Here is a 19,758-nt window from a genome sequence, read left to right as displayed (position 1 = left end):
AGACTCACAAAGACTACAAAAAAGTGCAAAACAACCATAAAGGCAAATGCCATGTCTAAAAAGAGATGTAAACAGCTTAGGAAGGGATTCAAAATAACTACAAAGGGACATGAAGCAACAACAAATAGACATAAAATGACCATAAAGAGATGCAAAGTGACTACAAAGAGACTCAAAATGACCACTTAGAGAGAAAAAAAGCAACTACAAAAAGACACAAAATGACTACAAAGAGATGTAATTTACTTCAAAAAGAGCAGATTGAATTAATAACAGTTAATAATGGAAAGGATCTTAAGATAATTGCTGATCAAATGAAATAGATAGCATGACTTAATGCTAAAAATAAAAACAGGAAATTATATTTGGAGTGCTTAGTATATAAAAACTGCCAAGAGGTTGATAAAAAAAAAAAAAGTACACACAAAACACACGAGTTCTAAAATTATAGTGCTATATATAGGGAGGACAAATAATTGTAAAAAAATTAGACATATACATAAAAACACTCAGGTCAGTAAAAGTTATATATATATGTTTATCTTTATCCATATCTGCTGTATAGTATGATTAAATCTTATTACTCAGGGTTAGGCTATGTCAGGTGGAGAATCATTAGACTTACTGTAGATCCTTGACCCATTTTGGGATTCAGTATCATGAAAAACTTCTTTATTGTTTCCTATTTCTCCTCCAACACAGACAATCTGCTGTATGACGCCAAAGAAGAGAGAGAAAAAATGTGTATTGCATTTATGAATGACTCAAACTGAACTGTCTGCTGCAGGTACAGTCATGGCTAGATTAACCTGCTGGGTGGCTCCGGGGCAAAACTGAACTGTTGCCCCCCCCCTCCGTTCCTCCCATTTTCTCTTTGAAATTTACATTTTTTTTTTTACGCTGAACCTGTTCACACTTCCCCTAGAGGGAAGTTCCTCATTGGGCCCATTAGTAATCCAACCTGGGTTACCCTGTCAGTTTGTAATTATTGCAAATGTGTGTTGTGGCTGGATTGAGCTCCTCCTTGTTTCGGCTTTCCACCATAGTTTTAACTGTATGACCAACTAGAGTTTGTACTGACAGTAACACCACAGGTTAATGTATAATGATGCAGTTTATCCCACACAAAGTGTATGTTAAAAAAAATAAAATAAATAAAAATAAAATCAAATACATGAATGAATTAATAGATAAATAAAATAAAAGTAAACAAAATAAAGTTTTATCTCATCTATTATCTTAATAATGTTTAATTTCTTAAAATAGCATAAAGTCTAGTTAATTACAGTAAAATGAAAATTAATCTTCCTTCTGCTGGAGACCCACTAAAAACCCCGTGTAGTATCCATGCTGTACTTGAATAAGGTTGCGCTTGTTATTGATTCCGGGGTACTCATGTGTTCGGTCATTTACAAACATATAGTGCATTAAGACAACAAATATTTAAATGTATGTGTACCAATTTTGATTTTATTCATATTTTGAGGCTCGTCATCCAGGGTGTCGGCCAATCGACTTCCGCAGCGGCGTTGAATGTTTATATTTTAAGTCTGACCCCGCCCATCCAGGCTGGCTTCGGTGTACGCCAAAATCAGCTACGAGTGTATTCTACAGCTCCAGTGCATCATAGAACTTCGGCAATGGACCAATGAGAATACAGTTTCGGATAGGGGCAGAGCTGATTGACGGAAGAAGCAGCCTATTAGCTGACGTTTCGCCTCGACGTTGTAACCAATCAGCGCGCATATGCCAAAAATAACACCTCCTCTTGTTCAGCACCCAAAGTCGAAGGATAGCTCTGGCCTTTCAATTGAAGAAAGTGCTAGATTTGTCAGTGTTGTATAATATAACCAATTCTCAGTGTCCATATTTGTTTTGGAGCGATCGGAATAGTCTTCGTTTTATGTGAGAGACAGAACTGGCGTCAAACATGCGTAAAAATCAACGCTGTCCAAGCAGGGAACCACCGAGAAAGGAATTATCGCCGCTCATCTGAGGCCAATCTCGATTATTTTTGTCAAATAAGGAAACAAAACATAGCTAGCCAGCTAACATTAGCTCCGTAGATAGCTAGGTTACCGACATATCTTCACACAAAAGGAGAATCCGGCAGATAATCAAGATTGGATCTACATTCGCAACAGCAGGAAAACGTAAGTAGCATGCTAGTATGTGCGCTAACGTCATTAGCTTGAGTTTGACAAGCTGGGGGGAATTGGCACCAACGACAGCTAACTGTGAAGTTAACGTTAGCAAGCTAGCTAACGTTAGCTCATAACACACCAGCAAACCAGGCCTTTTCGTAAGAGGGGAGCAGTGTTAAGTGTAATGGAGTTCACCATGTGGTCAGTGGATTGGTATTTAACACAGAAACGCATTTCCAAAAACAGTCACTCGGTTCGTGCAACATAAATTGTGTTGTGCAATAACGGTAGCGTTCAAACGGACCATTGTGAAAATAAAACCTGAGGCACCATCTAAAGTTTCAAAGTAACTTAGCTACCGTTAGCAGTAATGAATGAAGCAAATTTTGAAATATTTAGTTATTATTATTAATCATATTTACAGCGAAAGGACTCGGTAGCCTCCAGTGCTTAGTCTGGTCCCAAGCGAGCTAATCTAGCATGGCTACACTAGCTATAACTAGCTAATGACAGCTTAGCGGACTTTGTCATATGGGTGTCAGTGGTTATGTGATGTTAGCTTGGCAGTGTAGTGGTATTTCTAACAAATATTTAAACAAGCCACAAACTGCCATTGGTCCTATTAACTAAATTTTAATAAGTAGCTGTGTAGCCATTTTAATTGCCAGAATAAACCATCAATATGTATCAAACAAAAATGCTTGCAATGCCAGTTGAGTAGCTATTGTATCTTGTGTTGTGTTTGTGTAGTGACCTTAGAGGGGAATCAGAATGAGAAAGGGATTTATTAAACAACAGGGTTTTTACAATTTACTTTTTTTTGTGTGCAAACATTAAACATTCAGTAAACATATTAAGAGGAATTAAAATAAGAATAATTTGACAAATGAGAAAAATGAGAAAATTAAGTCAAAGTAGTGCAACATTTAAGAACTTGGATATAAAATTGAAAAAAAAAATACAGGAAAATGTGCTTTAAAAAAACTATGATAACATGACAAATATGTACAATGTAGCTGTATCAGAATAAGAAAGCTGTACAGTTTTTGTGCAGGGATGTGCGAAACCTGCAACCTCCCGCTTCACATTTAGTATCGCTGTTGAAGCCAATAAAATCAGTCAGCACACGTGAAATGTTATCTGAACAGATAACACTTAACGCCGGTCACAAGCTGGTAAGGTGTTTATTACCAGTCATGTTTTGCTGCATTAACAGCACAGCTCCTCCCAACACCAAACGTATTTTCTGTGTCCCAATATTTACCCAATATATATATATATATTATTACTATTAAATCAAAAGCTTCAGTCCATAACTATAAACAGCATAACCTTATTTTCTGATGCTCAATTGGTATTGTGGAGCTAAAAACTGTCAAAATGATAGTGAAGTTATTTACTATCAGTGTTAAGTATAATGGAGTTCAGCATATGGTCAGTGGATTGGTATTTAACACAGACACACATTTCCAAAAACAGTCACTTGGTTGATGCAACATAAATTTTGTTGTGCAGTTGTGCAAATGAGCTATTGTCAAAATAAAACCCGAGCCATCATCCGAAGTTTCAAAGTAACTTAGCCACCACCAATGTTGACAATTCTGAATAAAGCAAATTTAAAGTAATAATATTGTTAACAGTGAGAGGACTTGTTCACCTCCAGTGCTTAGTCTGGCCCCAAGCGAGCTAATCTAGCATGGCATAGGCTACACGAGCATAACTAGCTAATTACAGCTCAGCTGACTTTATCAAATGGATGTTAATGGTTAGCTATGCGATGTTAGCTTGGCAGTATATTGGTATTTCTAAGATATTTAAACAAACACACGGCCACAAACTGCTACTAGTTCCATCAACTTAATTTAAATAAATAGCTATATAGCGATATTAATGTCTAGAATTAACTGTCTTATGTGTCCAACAAAAATACATGCAATGTCTGTTGGATAGCTACTGTATATTGTGTTTTGACTTCAACAAAGAGACGCAAAGTAACTACACTGACACTCAAAATGACCAGTAAGAGACACAAAACAACTACAAAAAGGCATAAAATGACCATAAAGAGACAATAAAAAACATTTAAATTTATTTAAACAAGCACACAGCCACAAACTGCTATTGGTTCTATCAACTTAATTTACATAAGTAGCTGTGTAGCCGTAATAATGTCCAGAATTAACCATCAATATGTAACAAACAAAAATGCGTGCAATGCCAGTTGGATAGCAACTGTATGTTGTGTTGTTTGTGTGGTGACCTTAGAAGGTGATTAAACCCACAACCCCCCGTTTTTAGGTCTAGTATCTTTGTTGAGGCCTGTGAAATCAGTCAGTACACATGAAATATAATCTAAACAGATAACCCTTATGTTATTCACAAGCTTGTAAGGTGTTTATAGCCAGTCATGTTCCTCCCAACACTTCACCTATTCTCTGCTGCTCTATTTACCTAAAATATACAATATTGATTTATATACTAATGTATATAACAATAGATAGCATAACAATTTTCTATGATGTTCAGTAGACATTGTGCAGCTGAAAAATGGTCAAAATAACAGTTAAGTAGGGGCGCCTGGTGGCTCAGTAGGTGGAGTGGCGCCCCATGTACGGGGGTTGTGTCCTCGCTGCAATGGTCGCGGGTTCGACTCTGGCCTCGGCCCTTGCATGGCAAGTTATTCACAATGATTAGATATTGAAAGTCAAACTAAACATATAAATAAATAATAAGCTACAGCTGTTCAGTTTAGGTTTATTTTGCTCATACACATGTGTGGAAAAGACAGGAAAAGTACAAGAGAGGTTAGAAGCCCAAAAAGGCTCATGGAGATACGTCCCTTGTAAAATAACTATAATCATTAATAAAAAAACAGGACAAAAGTTTGTATTTACTAAGCGAAACGCATTACAGATGAATCAATGATGTGCTAAAAGTCTTTGCAAATTAAAGTCCTCTTCAGGTTTTTTTTAAATAAAGATCATATTTATATTGATTTTAGTGAACGAAATAGGTTGTTCTAAAGAGATGGTCCTCTGTATTATGATTAATATTAAATGAATAGTTTAAACTGTGTTCATTGTTTTGCTTGTTAGCCGGTCAAGTGGCAGCTGCACAGTCCCAAGTTTGTGATTAATGCCTCAGTTGACATAAACATATATAGCGCTTGAATCTGCTGCACCATCAATCAAGTGATGGTACGCAGAGTCAGCTGCTATATGTGTTTATGTCTTTGTAATATTTTCTATTATGGCACATATTCTAGGAATTATTAGGGAGGGGCAGGTCCATAGGCACAGGGCAGCAGGGTTTGCCCTCTATTAATGGTGGTATTTTTCAACTTGGGCCCCATTTTCCCATGATTTTGTATATCAGTGACTAATCGGACCAACTGTTGAGAAACTGGTCCAGTACTGAGCGAGAGCTCTGCAGCTGGCGGTCACTAAACAGGCTTTATTGTAATCACATGGGGCATTTGTGCATCGTCAATTTACGTCCACTAAACTGATTGTTTTTGCGATTGACAGGCTCAGATTGGTATCCTAAATGTCTGACAACATTATGGAAAGGACCCCTGCAGAGAAAGACCTTTTGAGTAAGAGTAAGATCCTTTCTTTTTTAACCAGAAACAGTCCACAGAGCACTTTCGCTGAACCCACCAGACTACATTTAAATAAACAGGAGTTTTAGTGTGCAGAGAGCATGCACATTGTCACATCTTACTGGATGAAGCAAGCTATTTCAACCGTTCAGAGCTGGAGATTGCTGGAACGGTGGAAAGACAAACTGAAACACCGTTTGTGACTTTTATTTAGTTTCCGTTGACTTTAAATTAAATGTATTTTACGCTGATTCAATTATACCTTATGTAAATGTAGTTTGGTGGGTTTTGAGATAGCGATAGTTTCTGGTTAAATACAAAGGATCTTTCTCTTTAACAAAATGGTCTGTCTCCGCACAGTCCTTGCCATAAGGTTGTCAGACACTTACAAAAATAATCTGAGCCTGTCAGTGGCAAAAACAAGCACAAATCCCTTGAGTTTTTACATCGCAGCCTGTTTCACTGCTGCTAGCTGCAGCAGTCTCTTTCAATACTGGACCAGTTTTAAAAATTGTTCCTCCCATTAGCTGATTTAACTAAAAAATGTTGGAAAATAGGGTCTTGGTTGAAAAATACTAAAGTTTTTAGCCCTTTTACATGGGCGGGGTTGGTAATTCCTGACTTTGCTTTAGATGTACAGCAGCACAGGCCTACATGAGCACGTCATACTTGAAGACTGTTGTATGTATGTATATAAAAATGCTCAGACATGGGAAGTAGGATTTCATGAATTTATTTTTTTCTGACATTGAATGGTAAAATCCCAAAATAATTAGTAACATCTATTTTATATTAAATGATTTAAAAATGGAATCTCTGCATGCAGATTGAGAAGCACAAACTCGCCCAGAAAACCGTCCAGAAATACCATACACTTCCCATTTCTGTTGGTAAAGTAATAAGATACTTTTATGATAATATAACATGTTCATTGTCTTTCGTGTGTTCAACCCCCAAAAGGGTTGTTTTTCAACATTTGATGGGGGTTTAAGAGTTTCAAGGGTTTCCCCTGCGCTTTCAAAATGAGAAATTCTTCTCTGACTTTATCAATAAGCAGGCACCCGTGTAGCAATGCAGAGAGTAATCTTATGGCCTCTTGATTCTCACTGCTAAAAAAAGTTTGCTAAGATATGTTAAAAGTGAAGCTCTTGACTTACCATGTGAGGAGCCCAGTGCGTGCGAGCCGATCAACTTTGCCATCTCTTTTAATTACGTTTACAATTTTAGAATTTTACATGATCTTAGATGATTAAGCCATTTCAAATTACCCTCCCGTACTGCAGAGCTTTGTCATCTAAGCCGAGGCTTATATGATATATTTCATCAATAATTTTGTATTGTGCAGAGTTGAAATGCAGCCTGGCAGCCACCCTGCTCACCTTCTCCAGTATATCAGATTGCGATAAGGTGCACAGGTGACCAGTATATGACATCACTTGGTGCTGGGCTTGTGGCCTGTCAGCCACACGCAGGAGAAGTTCAATAGCTGATAATCTTATCTGAGTCAGCAGTCACTGTGTAAAGGCTGAGGAGCAGATGACAGGCAGTGTCAGTGGGAGATTGAGACAGTCAACAAGCTTATTTTAGAGTTTGACTGATCTTAAAGGCTTTGGCCTGTCATGATGGAAATGGGGTCACAAGGCGTTTTAAAGAAACGTAAATTCCCACATTGGTCTTCCATGATAGGGAATAATAAGCCTGTTTAAGAATTTTCAGCGAATTAATTCAGTTCAACTGCAGCTTTCTCAGTTGCTTATGAAGGTCATTCAACAGTTTGGATAAAAAGCACTGTTGTCAACATGAATGCAACATTTACTGTTGACACAATATAGGTTAGTAGTAGTGTACATCCAAAAACTAGCAAGTGCTGGAGCAATAGAAGTTAGCAATAAACAACATAAAGAAAGACACTGAAGCTCCCTGGAGTGCACATCATTAGCACATCCACATGTGACATTTTTAGCCATTTACCATCAAAACATGCAGATTTTTTTGTACTGATTTTATTGATTAAATATTGGACTATAAGTGATTGCATTGGGGTTTATTGCATATATTTATTTCAATGCTCATATGAGAAGTGGGCAATTTATCGATATATTGATACTGCAACATGAAACTAGATATGGTTTTGGATTTTGGATATTGTACTATCATGCTAAGTGTTTTGTTTTCCTGGTTTTAGAGGCTGCACTACAGGCAAGTGATACATTTTCCAAACTTAATAGACCGTTATAGCTGCTCTATTTGACTTAACACACTTGGTCATAATATCCACACTACTAATGATTATTAGTCATAAATCTAATTTTGTAGATTTCTGTTAAAGCTGCAACCCTACAATACTGTCTAAATGTCGAGGTATTTGGTCAAAAATATTGTGATATTCGATTTAATATACAATGCAAGATTTTCCTTAGAAACAATATAGACTTGTATAAAAGTATTCCCTCTTAGTCATCACTTACTACCCACTGGAAGTGTTTTGTGGTGTATATATCTGCACAGACTCTGCCCTCCACCTGTATTTTTATCTTTTTAAATGTGTTTCTGTGTTCAGGAGTTTCCTGGGCACAGCTAAGGTTGTGACATTATGAAAAGGTAGCGATCAGACTGTTGTAAGTGGCACACATCCAAGAGGAAGCAACAAAAATCGCGGATACATTGCAGAAAATCTGCAAATAATTTGAGGCAAAACGAAGGGTGGACAAATCTGGTCCCAAAACAAGAATAAATGTGGGGTTTGCTTTAACTTCCTGGTGATGCTCTTTATAACTGCCAATTCTTTGCTATAGCTTCATATTTAAATCATAATATTTGTATACATTTGAACAAAATTAATTTGTGTTTGCATCAAGACAAAATAAGGCAAAAGATGATGGATGGAAAATCTACATTTTACAATTAAATTCACAGCTTCCAGCCTCTCAAATTTGAATATTTTCCTCTAAGAAACTTGTATCAGGCATTCTTAACAATTTGCTGACATTTTGTTACCAAAACAAGTAATGATGAAGATGAATCAATAATGAAAATTATGGCTAGTTGCACACCTAATAATGTAGTTGCCATCAATGCATGTGTATAGCAGCGTTTTAATAATACTTTTTACACTTTGTGATGAGAAACAGACCTGGCTGGTTTTCTTGATCTTATCTTAGTATCCAGATAATCTTTGATTTAGTTTGTTAGTCGCTGATGAAGGAAGGTGATCTTGATCTAAAGTAGATTTTAGGAAACTGCTGCCAGGACTGTGGCTGAGCTTTGCTTCTTCTTGAATGAAGTGTCCAGATCATAGAAACAGAATGAGAGTAGAACGTATATATCCATGTAACAGGATGGTCAGAGTTATCAGTTATTTTGAAATTATCACCCTAGCTGTACTTCCCTGTTCCTTTTGTTGCCATTAATTACATGTTTGTGGAAACATGATGAAACGTTACTGCAGCTGCCTTTGAAGAACGAGTGAGAGCCGCAGGCAGAGACGGCGAGGATAAACAGTGTGCAGATCAGCATATTTTCACATCTAACTTGGTGAATTACAGGGTTGTTTTTACCAAACCAGAGCTAGTGTTTGTTGGAAGAGTAAACTAACTAACTAGATGATCAGCAAGACCAACTAAGACAGCTTTGGTGAGCTTCTCTCAAGTCTGAATTAAGTGGTTTGTTTTTACATTGAGGTAACAAGGCAGTTAATCTAACTCCAGTCCTAGTTCTGTGAAAAAGAGAAACTTGGATTAATACACAGTTATATTTTTCTGTTTAATGAGGAAAACAGATGTAAGAATAAGCCAAAACAGAGTTTTCATACTTGCGAGTGACACACTTTATGACATAATGCTTGAAAAGGGAGAGAGAAGTGAACATTACTTTTATTTTTTTTTGCCAAATTCCCTGTTTGATGTGATAGTACTGTAGGAATGACTGTTGGTCCTTTGAAAAAATATTGACAAAATTCCATTTTTGATCAATAATCATTAGTAAAGTAGATATAATGATTAAATGAATAAAGGCAAGTATTAAAATTAGTAGAACTGTCTGATAAGTTGACTAAAGTACATCACTGTACTGTTACTTTACCTTTAAAATCAGGAAAAAAACACCATTTAATTCCATATCACAATATAACAATATCCAATATGCAAGATGATACAAAGTCTCATATCTCGATACGATGTAATATCTTTATATTGCCCAGCCCCAATTCCCAGTTTTAAAAAACCTGCATTTATGCACTAATTGTGGTGGTAAAAAAGGGTATTAAATGTAATGGTGGTTGTAAGTGTAGGTCCTTGTCTCGATGTTGTGCACTTTGATGCTTTTGTCTCTAAGGATTCCAGAGATATCAGCCTAGTTTTTATAATCCCGTTGCACCTGCCAAGTGTCTCTTTTTATTCACAAGCTTTATGTTTTACAGCCTTTGCTGTTATTTGACTGTCATGAAGTAAAAACATTTATAGACAAATGCATCAGAGCAAATGTTCAGGGGTGGTTTCCATTGACTTGTATGATCCAAGAGTTGTATTTTCAACCTTGGAAGTACCAGTCTGCAGCAGATTAGTGCACAAAGAAATGTAGAAATCGACAGTTAATATAGTGTTGAAGTGCTGCATGTGTGCACCTTTTGTTTTGTGTGTAATAAAGGAAGAGTAAAAATGGAGGCAAGGTCAGAGCGTAGGTTAATGTGGTTTCAGCCGTTAAGAAAAAAGACAGCGTTAAATATGTAGCACTAATGAATTTCAGGCGTGTGAATAGACACAGCAGGAAGGTGTGGCTCTAGAAGTCATTACTGTTACACAGGGGACCAATTACACAACATGAGCCGTGTCTCAATTCAGCATCGCCTGCTCCAAAGTCCGTATTTCAAGACTGAATACGTCACTGAAGTTCGACGAGGCTGTCCCACTCCAGAGGCTTCTCCAAATGCGGCTGTGAAATGTGACCCGGTGTATCCTCGCTCACTACCCTACAATCCACTCAGGGTTGATTGGTTTAATGGTGCATTCATGTGGTCCGCCTCACTTCGTTAGTATGGGGAAATATCACATGATCGTGTCATATTTATCAGGCAGTTTCCTTCATGTGGTTTTCAGCCGCTGTTGATAATCACAGCATGCTGCAGAAAAATGTTACGGATACTTGGATTAACTTGGTACATGTTGTCTATCATATGTTACGGTGAAATGCTGACTTCAGTATCATAGGACTTTACCACTTTGTTGATATGAGCATCAGGTTGATACATTTAAACAATTTTCAGCTAAAAGGTTGAGATGGGCAACCTGAATGCTTCATTAATTCACTCTCTATGAGTCTAATTTTAAGTGGAGGCACAGGTTCAGCCAAGTTTTGGGGTTTTTAAGCCACTAGTTGGGTCTCTAGCTGGAGCTGCACAATATTATTTGTGTGTCCTGAAGGTTCATATTGTGTGATCATTCATGTCCTGTGTGCTCCTTTTGATTTCAAGTTATTCCTACATAGAGCCTTGGAATTAAGCCTTAATTTATTCATTTTTTTTTTACCAGCCTTGTATTTACACAGGTAGTCTATATATATTACAAGAAGTATTTCCTTGTTAGTCCGTTCCTATGTAAAAGTGGGTAATTAAACCCATAGAAATGACTTGCTAGTTTATGATTACAAAAAAAAATCTAAGTCCGTAATTTCTTGCCTTTTAATCAGAAGAAATGCACCATTTAAAGTTCCAGTGTGATGCTCAAACTGTAAAACAAAATCAAATGATCCGTAATCATCATATCATCTGGAGAATCAGGCATGAACCGACAGGGTGAGTCCAAACGTATAACAACATATGTATTGACAAATGGGTCGTGCTAGAAGCTGTGTGTTAACCTCACTTCCAGGATAGCGTTAACTGTTTTGTGCGAGTGTGGCTGCTCTCAGAGCAGCACTCAGGCTCTCTGCAGCATTATGTAATCCCCGACCTTCCACTTCCCTCTTCGTAGCCAGTGGTTTTTGGCAGACATGTGCGTCTTAGCATGAGGGGGTGTTGGTTTCGACCTGTGGTTACAGCACGGGTGACAGCAGTTTTGAGGGGGTTAAGTGGTTCCTGGTTTCAGTCTGATGTCTCAATGGAGATATTTTCTGGGGGTTTCTGTGTGTATGTTTTTTTTGCCAGCAGTCTATTGTAGCATTGTTAGCCAGAGAAATCTCATAGTACCTGCATGTGTTCTTGCAGTCTGCATGTCTCCTTTCAGGGTCTGGCTGCTGCGACTGCTTTAATGGATGGATGATGCAACTCCCCTTTCCTCTCTCTACCAGGCGGCTGTGTGTGTGTGTGTGTGTGTGTGTGTGTGTGTGTGTGTGTGTGTGTGTGTGTGTGTGTGTGTGTGTGTGTGTGTGTGTGTGTAAGAGTGAGTGAGAGAGAGACATAGAGAGGGGGATGTCGCTGAATGAAGCTTAGCCTGGATGTTTGCCCTGCAGGGTGGGTGGTTGCTAGGCGATGGCAGTGTGTTTGTTTTATTTTTAGAGAGAATCACTGCTGGTGAACATAACAGATTTCTCTTTCTCTCACACACACATGTGAACACACTTTTCTTACCATACATGAACATACATGCTCCTCATCAGTGGCGGTAACTGGTGGTGAGAGCTGGATGGAGGGAATCCTGTTGATACAATCATGTAGCAGAAAAGCAGTAGAAATGTGAATGGCGTGGCCCACTGCCCCACCCTGGACATGAAATCTAAACCGACCTGGCGTATTTATAGCGCGTCTTTTTCTCGCACATAGACCATGACACTGCACACATGCGCAGAGCACGCACAAACTCACACTCATACACGTTCCTCTGAAACCAGCTGTAGTCACTCCTCGCATGTACCAGCCTTTTTTGGGCACATGCCTGTCATGCCGTGTGTGTGCTCATGTGGGAGGTAAATGCAGAGCGAGAAATCAATATGTTGAAAAAAAATCCGTGCTCAGGGAGCTTTCGATTTTTATCGCTTTATATTGATTTCAAGATCTCATGAGTGCTACATCAGCCGAACAATACTGTAAGTAGCTCCATACAGCAGCGGTTGTTGACATTTAGGTCAGAATTGATTAGTATGATGGGAAAATATAGCGCAGGGCAAAAATGCCAAAGATATGGTGAAAGGTGGTTAAGCATGAAGTGGTGCTTGTGTCTTCAGGTACAGTTAGTAGATACAAACAAAAATGTCACATTTTTTAAAGCCTTTTTTTCCTGTGGTTGAATTGGGCAAAATATTCTTATTTTGAATTTCCCTTTAAGTATCACAGCTTCATTCAGGTTTGTTAGGGCTGATAGTGATCACATGATTTCATGTGCATTACTTTTTACATACAATTTGATAAACTTTTCCATATTAGAGGAATTGCAAAAGTCTGTGCCTCATTTTAAGTGTTACCACGTTTTTTTTCATATTGAATTTGACACGCAGAAATATTGCATTGACAAGATGATTGTAAAATTATAGGCCGTTGAAGATATAAAAAATTAGGGGTCGGCCTGGTTTATTATTGGGGCCGATATTTGGCATTTTGCAGATTATTTGTATCGACATTTTATTTTAATTATTGCCAATAAAAATCTATTTATTAAAAAGTGTAAAGAAAGTGTCAGCATGGGAGCAGCTTTTACTTTGTAAAACTTCGGGGAGCTGTTTTTATTTAGTCATTTTTTAATTGAAATTTTCACTTGACTTTATGAAAAAAAGGGAACTTGCTGTATATGATGTTGAAAGTTTCAGTTTTGATCAAATGTGTGCTAAAGAAATTATTTGTTATTTTTCAAATTCTAAGTATTGACCGAAAGATTTTTATTTTAACATAGATGCATATCAGTTCCAAATATTGGTTTATTGGTCTCATTAACTACTAATAATCGGTATCAGCCCTAAAAAAACTCAGTCGAACCCTATTAAAAATAACAGTGTGGCTAATAGCTGATAGTGACGGTTTTGTTGTTGTTGATTTTGTTTTTGTTGCTATTTATTCCCCCTTATGAAACAAAGGAATCTTTCTGCATAAAGATATTGATATTTATATTTTAAAAGAATATTTAACAAAGTATTGTGTTTTAAACATTGCTAAAATAAAATCACATTAATATTTGTAAATTTCTTTCTGTATTAATTTGTGGAACTTACCTTTGATTTAAAAGGGGGGACCCTTTTGTTGAGTGGTGGTTTAAGTACTTTAACTCTATTCTTTGGGTGAAAGTCCCACGATGGTGTTTGTGGTGTTAGAGTTAAAAAATCTGTGATAGCACTCCCTAAACTTAAACTTTGTTACACTGTCCCGGATTTTCAACCATACAAATTTATGGAACAACCTTGAATAAAAACATATTTTTAAAAAATGTCTTTTAAAGCTGTTTTATTCTAAATGATATATCATAATTCCTTCTCTAATATCTATTTTATATTGCTGTGAAAATCTTGTTCAAACACCTGCATTGATTAAAGTTTCTTGCCAAAAATGACATTTTACAAAATTAAATTTGAACACATCACAATAGCTTTATAATTTGCCTTTTGCCCAGGACTCATTTTTATTGATCAGAGTTTGAATGAATCACAATGTAAGTCAAACTCTGATCAATAAAAATGACCCCCCCCCCCCCAAACTGCTATAAACTAACATTAACTATTAAATTGTTGTTCACACTGCAGCATTTTCAGGTAAAAAATAGGGTTTTCCCCGATGTGTTGACAGTGAGTTTACTGCGTCCTTTTATCCCAAAGCTGTCCCCAAAGAAAGATCATTTTTAACCAAACACCTCCATTAGCTCTGTTAGCTTGTAGCTTACAACAAAACAAAACAGCACAGTGTCATCCAGTAAAATGTTCAACCTCGCTCAACCACCAGGAACATTAACTCCCATTCAGCTCTTTGCAGGTGAGAATTTCGCACCCTGCTGATTCACTAATGTCACACTCTATATTCTGCCAACAAGGTAACTAATAGTGTTAGTTACCTCGTGTTCAGAGTGAAAGAGGCTCTGTGTGCTCAAAGAAGCTTTGCTGCTGCAGTGTAATCCTCGGCTCTGTGGTTCCTCCTCTGCTATCTTTGTCTTGTTTTTAGGATCTCTGGCTCTCACCATCCACTGAGTAATTAAAAGCTCTCTGTAATCACAGTATGAAGCAGCCTACTGAACTACTGACACCGAAAAAACTACTGATTTACTGAGGGATTCATTGTACCGAGAGTATTATTATAAACTGTAATCACATTTGTAATGTTTTAACATTGAACTTAAAAAACTGTGGTGAGCTGTGATGAGCAACTGAAGCTTGTAAAAAGATATGTAAAGAAAATAGTCAAATTCTTGATTTTGTTTTGATTGCTTATTATTTCAATTTATATAGATCATAAATACATCCAAAATTACGCCATCGACAGTATTATGGTTGTGCTTACTTCTTTGTTCTCTGAGTCTTTATTTCTACTCTTAGAGTAACAAGGGTGACGGTGACAAAAAAAGTAAAAAGTGACAAGGGTTTCAATCGACCTGTAATGACTTATCTGAATTTAAAAGTTGAAGTCTCTCAGCGCAGCAGACTGTTTTAAGCCATTAGATTGTTTTAACTAGCTTTTCTTGTGATCTTGCTTGACCTGTTGCATGCCCTCGCGACCGAGTGCTCTTGACGTGTCGGTGAACAACCCTAATCGAGTAAATTTGTTGAATTGCAATGAAGATAGTGGACACTGATGAGCGAAACCATCCTGAGCGGACAATAACAACACCAAAGCATCTGAGAAACAGTGTATGGAAGAATTTGGGGTTGTAAACCATTGATAAAAAGTAACAGACAAAATCAAGGCTGATTGATGTCTTTTTTACAGATTAGAAATCCTTTGAAGCCATAGCGTATCATTATAAATTGATCAATCTTGAATTTTGGAAACTGACGCCCTACTAATGGCAGTGGCTAATAGAAGTCGACAGATTATTGGCCTGGCCAATTATTAGAGCTGATATTTGGCATTTTTGCCAATTATTTGCACCTGCACAAAAAGCAACATTTCAAAGTTGTGTTTGTGTTTGACCCCAAGCCTAGTTGAGCTTTTCTGTACTGTGTTTTATTGTTTCTTATGGTTGGATTGTCATCGCTACATGAACACGTGCAATAAGAAGAGTTATTTACATGTGCAGCAGGGTCCGAAATGAACACCCCCCAAGCGCCGACTGCAGTAGATATTCTTGGCAAGTACATTTTAGAAGGGTATCTGCCACACTGGTGGTTAAATGTTTGTACCAAAAAAGTCATGTGATAAAAAAAATATGCCCAGAGTCTCTTCTATGTTTTGATGCCGCTTATGGTCGCACTGCTTCTGTCCTGTACTGTCTGTGGCGTTTGACACTCACACAGGAACAGGGACTTTATTGTGCATTCACCCCTCGTAAACTTAGTTAATCTAATAATCTATGCTTAAAACTTCATATGTCTCTGTTTTTCATTTTCCTTTGTTGAAAGAGAGAGGCCAAAATCTGTCATCACCTTCATTTTCTTTCACTACATAATTTTTGTCAATTTGACGCTAGAATCAGAACAATATCCCATTCATTTCTAAACAGACATATTAAAAAAAAATCTATCAAAAAATCTATTCAAGCTGTTATCAGCAAACAGTATTCATGTACAACAGATTCTCAAGCACCTTCTGTGATCATTTCAGCTTTGTTTTACTGCAGCATTTTTTTTAATAGTCAAGTAATAAAGTCAGACATTCTGGCCAATAAAATACGCATGTTTGAGATCATTTATTTCATTTCTTTATTCAGTGGATACAGGCTTTTCAATGTTTGGGATTTGTGTGACAGTTAAAAATGAGTAGAGTTGAAAATGAGCCTGATGGCTGACACTGGCTCATTTACAGAAATGTTGATTAATGTGTGTGTCCTTAAAAATACAATAAATGAAATTAAATGATAGCCACCTACCTAATAAATTGGAAAGAAAGAAATAAGAACTCATCACAGTATTGAACGTTATTGCGCATCACAGATTTTATATAATATATATTTTTTAAAAATAATTTTGTCGATTTATTGGTCATCCTGTATGAAATATATTTATATACAACAGTGCATCAGGATAAAAGTGTCTTACTTGGTGAGAGATTGTCTTTGTCCTTGCTTGTGATGGTGTGATAGTAATTCTGTGTCTCTCTCTTCTCTGTCCTTGATTAATCTCCAGCTATAGGCAGCAATGGGTGCATTCCTGGACAAGCCGAAGACGGAGAAGCATAGTGCCCACGGTGAGGGCAATGGGCTGCGCTATGGCCTGAGCTCCATGCAGGGCTGGCGGGTGGAGATGGAGGACGCCCACACAGCTGTGGTGGGCCTTCCCCATGGACTCACCGACTGGTCCTTCTTTGCTGTCTACGATGGCCATGCAGGCTCCCGGGTGGCCAACTACTGCTCCGGCCACTTGCTGGAACACATCTTGTCAGGAGGGGCCGACTTCAGTTCTGGCTCCGGCTCGGTGGAGGGCGTGAAGGACGGCATCCGCTCGGGCTTCCTGAACATTGACGAGTACATGCGCAGCTTCTCTGACCTGCGGCAGGGCCTGGACCGCAGTGGATCAACGGCCGTGTGCGTGTTGGTCAGCCCGACCCACCTCTACTTCATTAACTGCGGCGACTCGCGGGCCGTGCTGAGTCGAGACACCAAGGTGGGCTTCTCCACCCAGGACCACAAGCCCTGCAACCCCCGTGAAAAGGAACGCATCCAGAACGCTGGCGGCTCAGTCATGATCCAGAGGGTAAACGGCTCCCTGGCTGTGTCCCGGGCCCTGGGGGACTACGACTACAAATGTGTGGATGGTAAGGGCCCCACGGAGCAGCTGGTGAGCCCTGAGCCCGAGGTGTGTGTGTTGGAGCGAGCGGCCGAAGGAGACGAGTTTGTGGTGCTGGCGTGTGATGGAATCTGGGATGTCATGTCCAACGAGGAGCTGTGTGAGTTTGTCCGCTCACGACTCCTGGTGTGTGACGACCTGGAGAAGGTCTGTAACTCAGTGGTGGACACCTGTCTGCATAAGGTAAGCTCTCACTTCTCACGTATGATGTATATTTTCGAAGTGAAAGTGTTTCCATGGTTATATGATTAACTTTAAATGCAAAATGTTACTTTTTTTAAATAGTTGAAATCCAATATGGTGCATGGGACACAGCTGCGTTGCCAGTAGGAACAAAATGTTTGTCATATTATTATGAAAGGGATCATGCCGGCTTTTAATGATATCCGGTAATACCGATTTAAATGTGTAAAGTAAATCTTGAGTAATTGGTTTGGAAATTTGATTCACTTTTGTGTGTTTTTGAATCTGAATGAATATATATGTTAAGATTTGCCTGGCCAGATTTATTTTACTCTTAATTTACGATACAATATGTTACAACTTTATTGTTAGTTTACATTTAAGGGTACATAAACATAAGAAAAGAACATTTGTTTAGTGGTTTGTCAAAGCTGTGCTCTCAGTGATGTATTGGTAAAGTGGGTGGTAATGAAGTTTTAGTATCGTTTGGTTTGCATCAGCTCTGATTCAGATATCTCCTCTGCTAGTCAAAGGCACTCCTCATCAGTCTCGCCTCTGATTCTTAGTATAAATAAATACATTAATAACTAAATATAGTAGAATAATTTATGGAAAAACTGCTTCAGGATAACAAAATGATGTGTTTATTTATTAAAACATAACTCATCTCATATAGATGGATCATATAAATCAGGTGATGAATAATGCATCATAGCTTTCACTTCTGTCCCTGCCCATTGCTTCCCAGCTATCGATCCCAGAAAAAGCAAGAATAATTTTTTTTCCTCAGCTGAACTCATCCAGAACATGTTGCACATCTTGGACTTTTGCCTTTCATGTATCATCTATTTTGTGTCTCGAGTACTCCAAGAACCAGCAAGTGCACAGCAGCCTAGTTATTTTTACCGTACTGGATGGGTTATCTCAAGTAACAGCCACACGCTGTCATAAATCACCTCTGCTGCTACTGCCTTTTGTGATGTATGTGACACTGTACACCTACAGAAAGTTAGTCTGACCACATTGACTTTTACAAGGTAATGACAAGGTGACTATCCACTGGTCTACGGCCAGATCTCTATCTGGTCTGCAGGCCAACGGTCTGTGTGTCCTATAAATGCCAATTTATATGCTGTCCAGTGTTGCAGAGTTGTTGTTTTTTTTTCACAATACACCTTTTGCAAGTGTATAAATTCCCTAAAGGTTTTAGAAGTTTATAATTGAAGATTTTAGCGCTGGAGCAATTAGTTGATCAACAGAGAATTAACCCTTTGGAACATGTAGCAACATCACTTTTCTTGTGCTGCTTTCAGTTGCCTTTCACAAGTATTTAAACCTTTGAACCCCAAGCAAAGTGGTGTGATTTCTTTCATAAACATGGGGGAATAGGAAAAGAGCAACTTCGTAAGAAATGTTCCACAATTTGTAAAAAAAACCCAAAAAGTAAATATGGAATATTATATGAAAAATTAAAATAGGGAAAAATGTCAAGGGGAAAAAAGAAAAAAACTAGCAAACTACATTTATATTTATTTATATTTTATATTTATATTTTTATATTTATTTTATTTTATTTATGATCTCTTTTCCAACTAATTTTCAGGTAATTTTTCTATAAATGAACTATACTATGTCGCTTGGCCACCTTAACAAGACTATAAAAGTGTGTTCGATGTGGCTCGACTTGATGACGTTCTGTCATCTCATTTAGCCACTTATTGGGAACTGCCTTTCTAAAGACACATAAAAGCTTAAAAGTTCACAAGTGGGGTATTTACTGATGTATTTAATGTTGTAGAATAAAATGTGAAAGTCTCTTAAGGTTGTGTTAACCACAGACCTTATTTCAGGCTTCTGACCAAAAGCCCATTTAAAATACCCATTGACTTAGAGACTGAAATGCTAAGAGATTACTGGAGATCTCTGTAGTGCTACTGTGCTCATACTACTACTGTTAAATACAAAGCAACAAAACCTTTAGAC

At 37.8% G+C, this 19,758-nt stretch overlaps 1 protein-coding gene across 2 annotated transcripts in view; it reads left to right on the top strand.

Annotated features, from left to right (window-relative positions):
* Positions 1-1,778: 1,778 nt before the first annotated feature.
* LOC121958537 (protein phosphatase 1B-like) overlaps positions 1,779-19,758 on the top strand; it is a 32,550-nt gene continuing 14,570 nt past the window's right edge. For both annotated transcript variants that reach the window (XM_042507516.1, XM_042507517.1), the window contains exons 1-2: positions 1,779-2,153; positions 16,933-17,775. In XM_042507516.1, coding sequence (XP_042363450.1) covers positions 16,945-17,775 — 831 coding nt within the window. In that variant the 5' untranslated portion in view covers positions 1,779-2,153; positions 16,933-16,944. The remainder of the gene's footprint in view (positions 2,154-16,932; positions 17,776-19,758) is intronic.

This window comes from Plectropomus leopardus, chromosome 19 (assembly GCF_008729295.1).
Source record: "Plectropomus leopardus isolate mb chromosome 19, YSFRI_Pleo_2.0, whole genome shotgun sequence".
NCBI classification, from domain to species: Eukaryota; Metazoa; Chordata; class Actinopteri; order Perciformes; family Serranidae; genus Plectropomus; species Plectropomus leopardus.
Note: the sequence above shows the minus strand (reverse complement) of the source record. Positions and strands in the feature narration are given on the sequence as shown.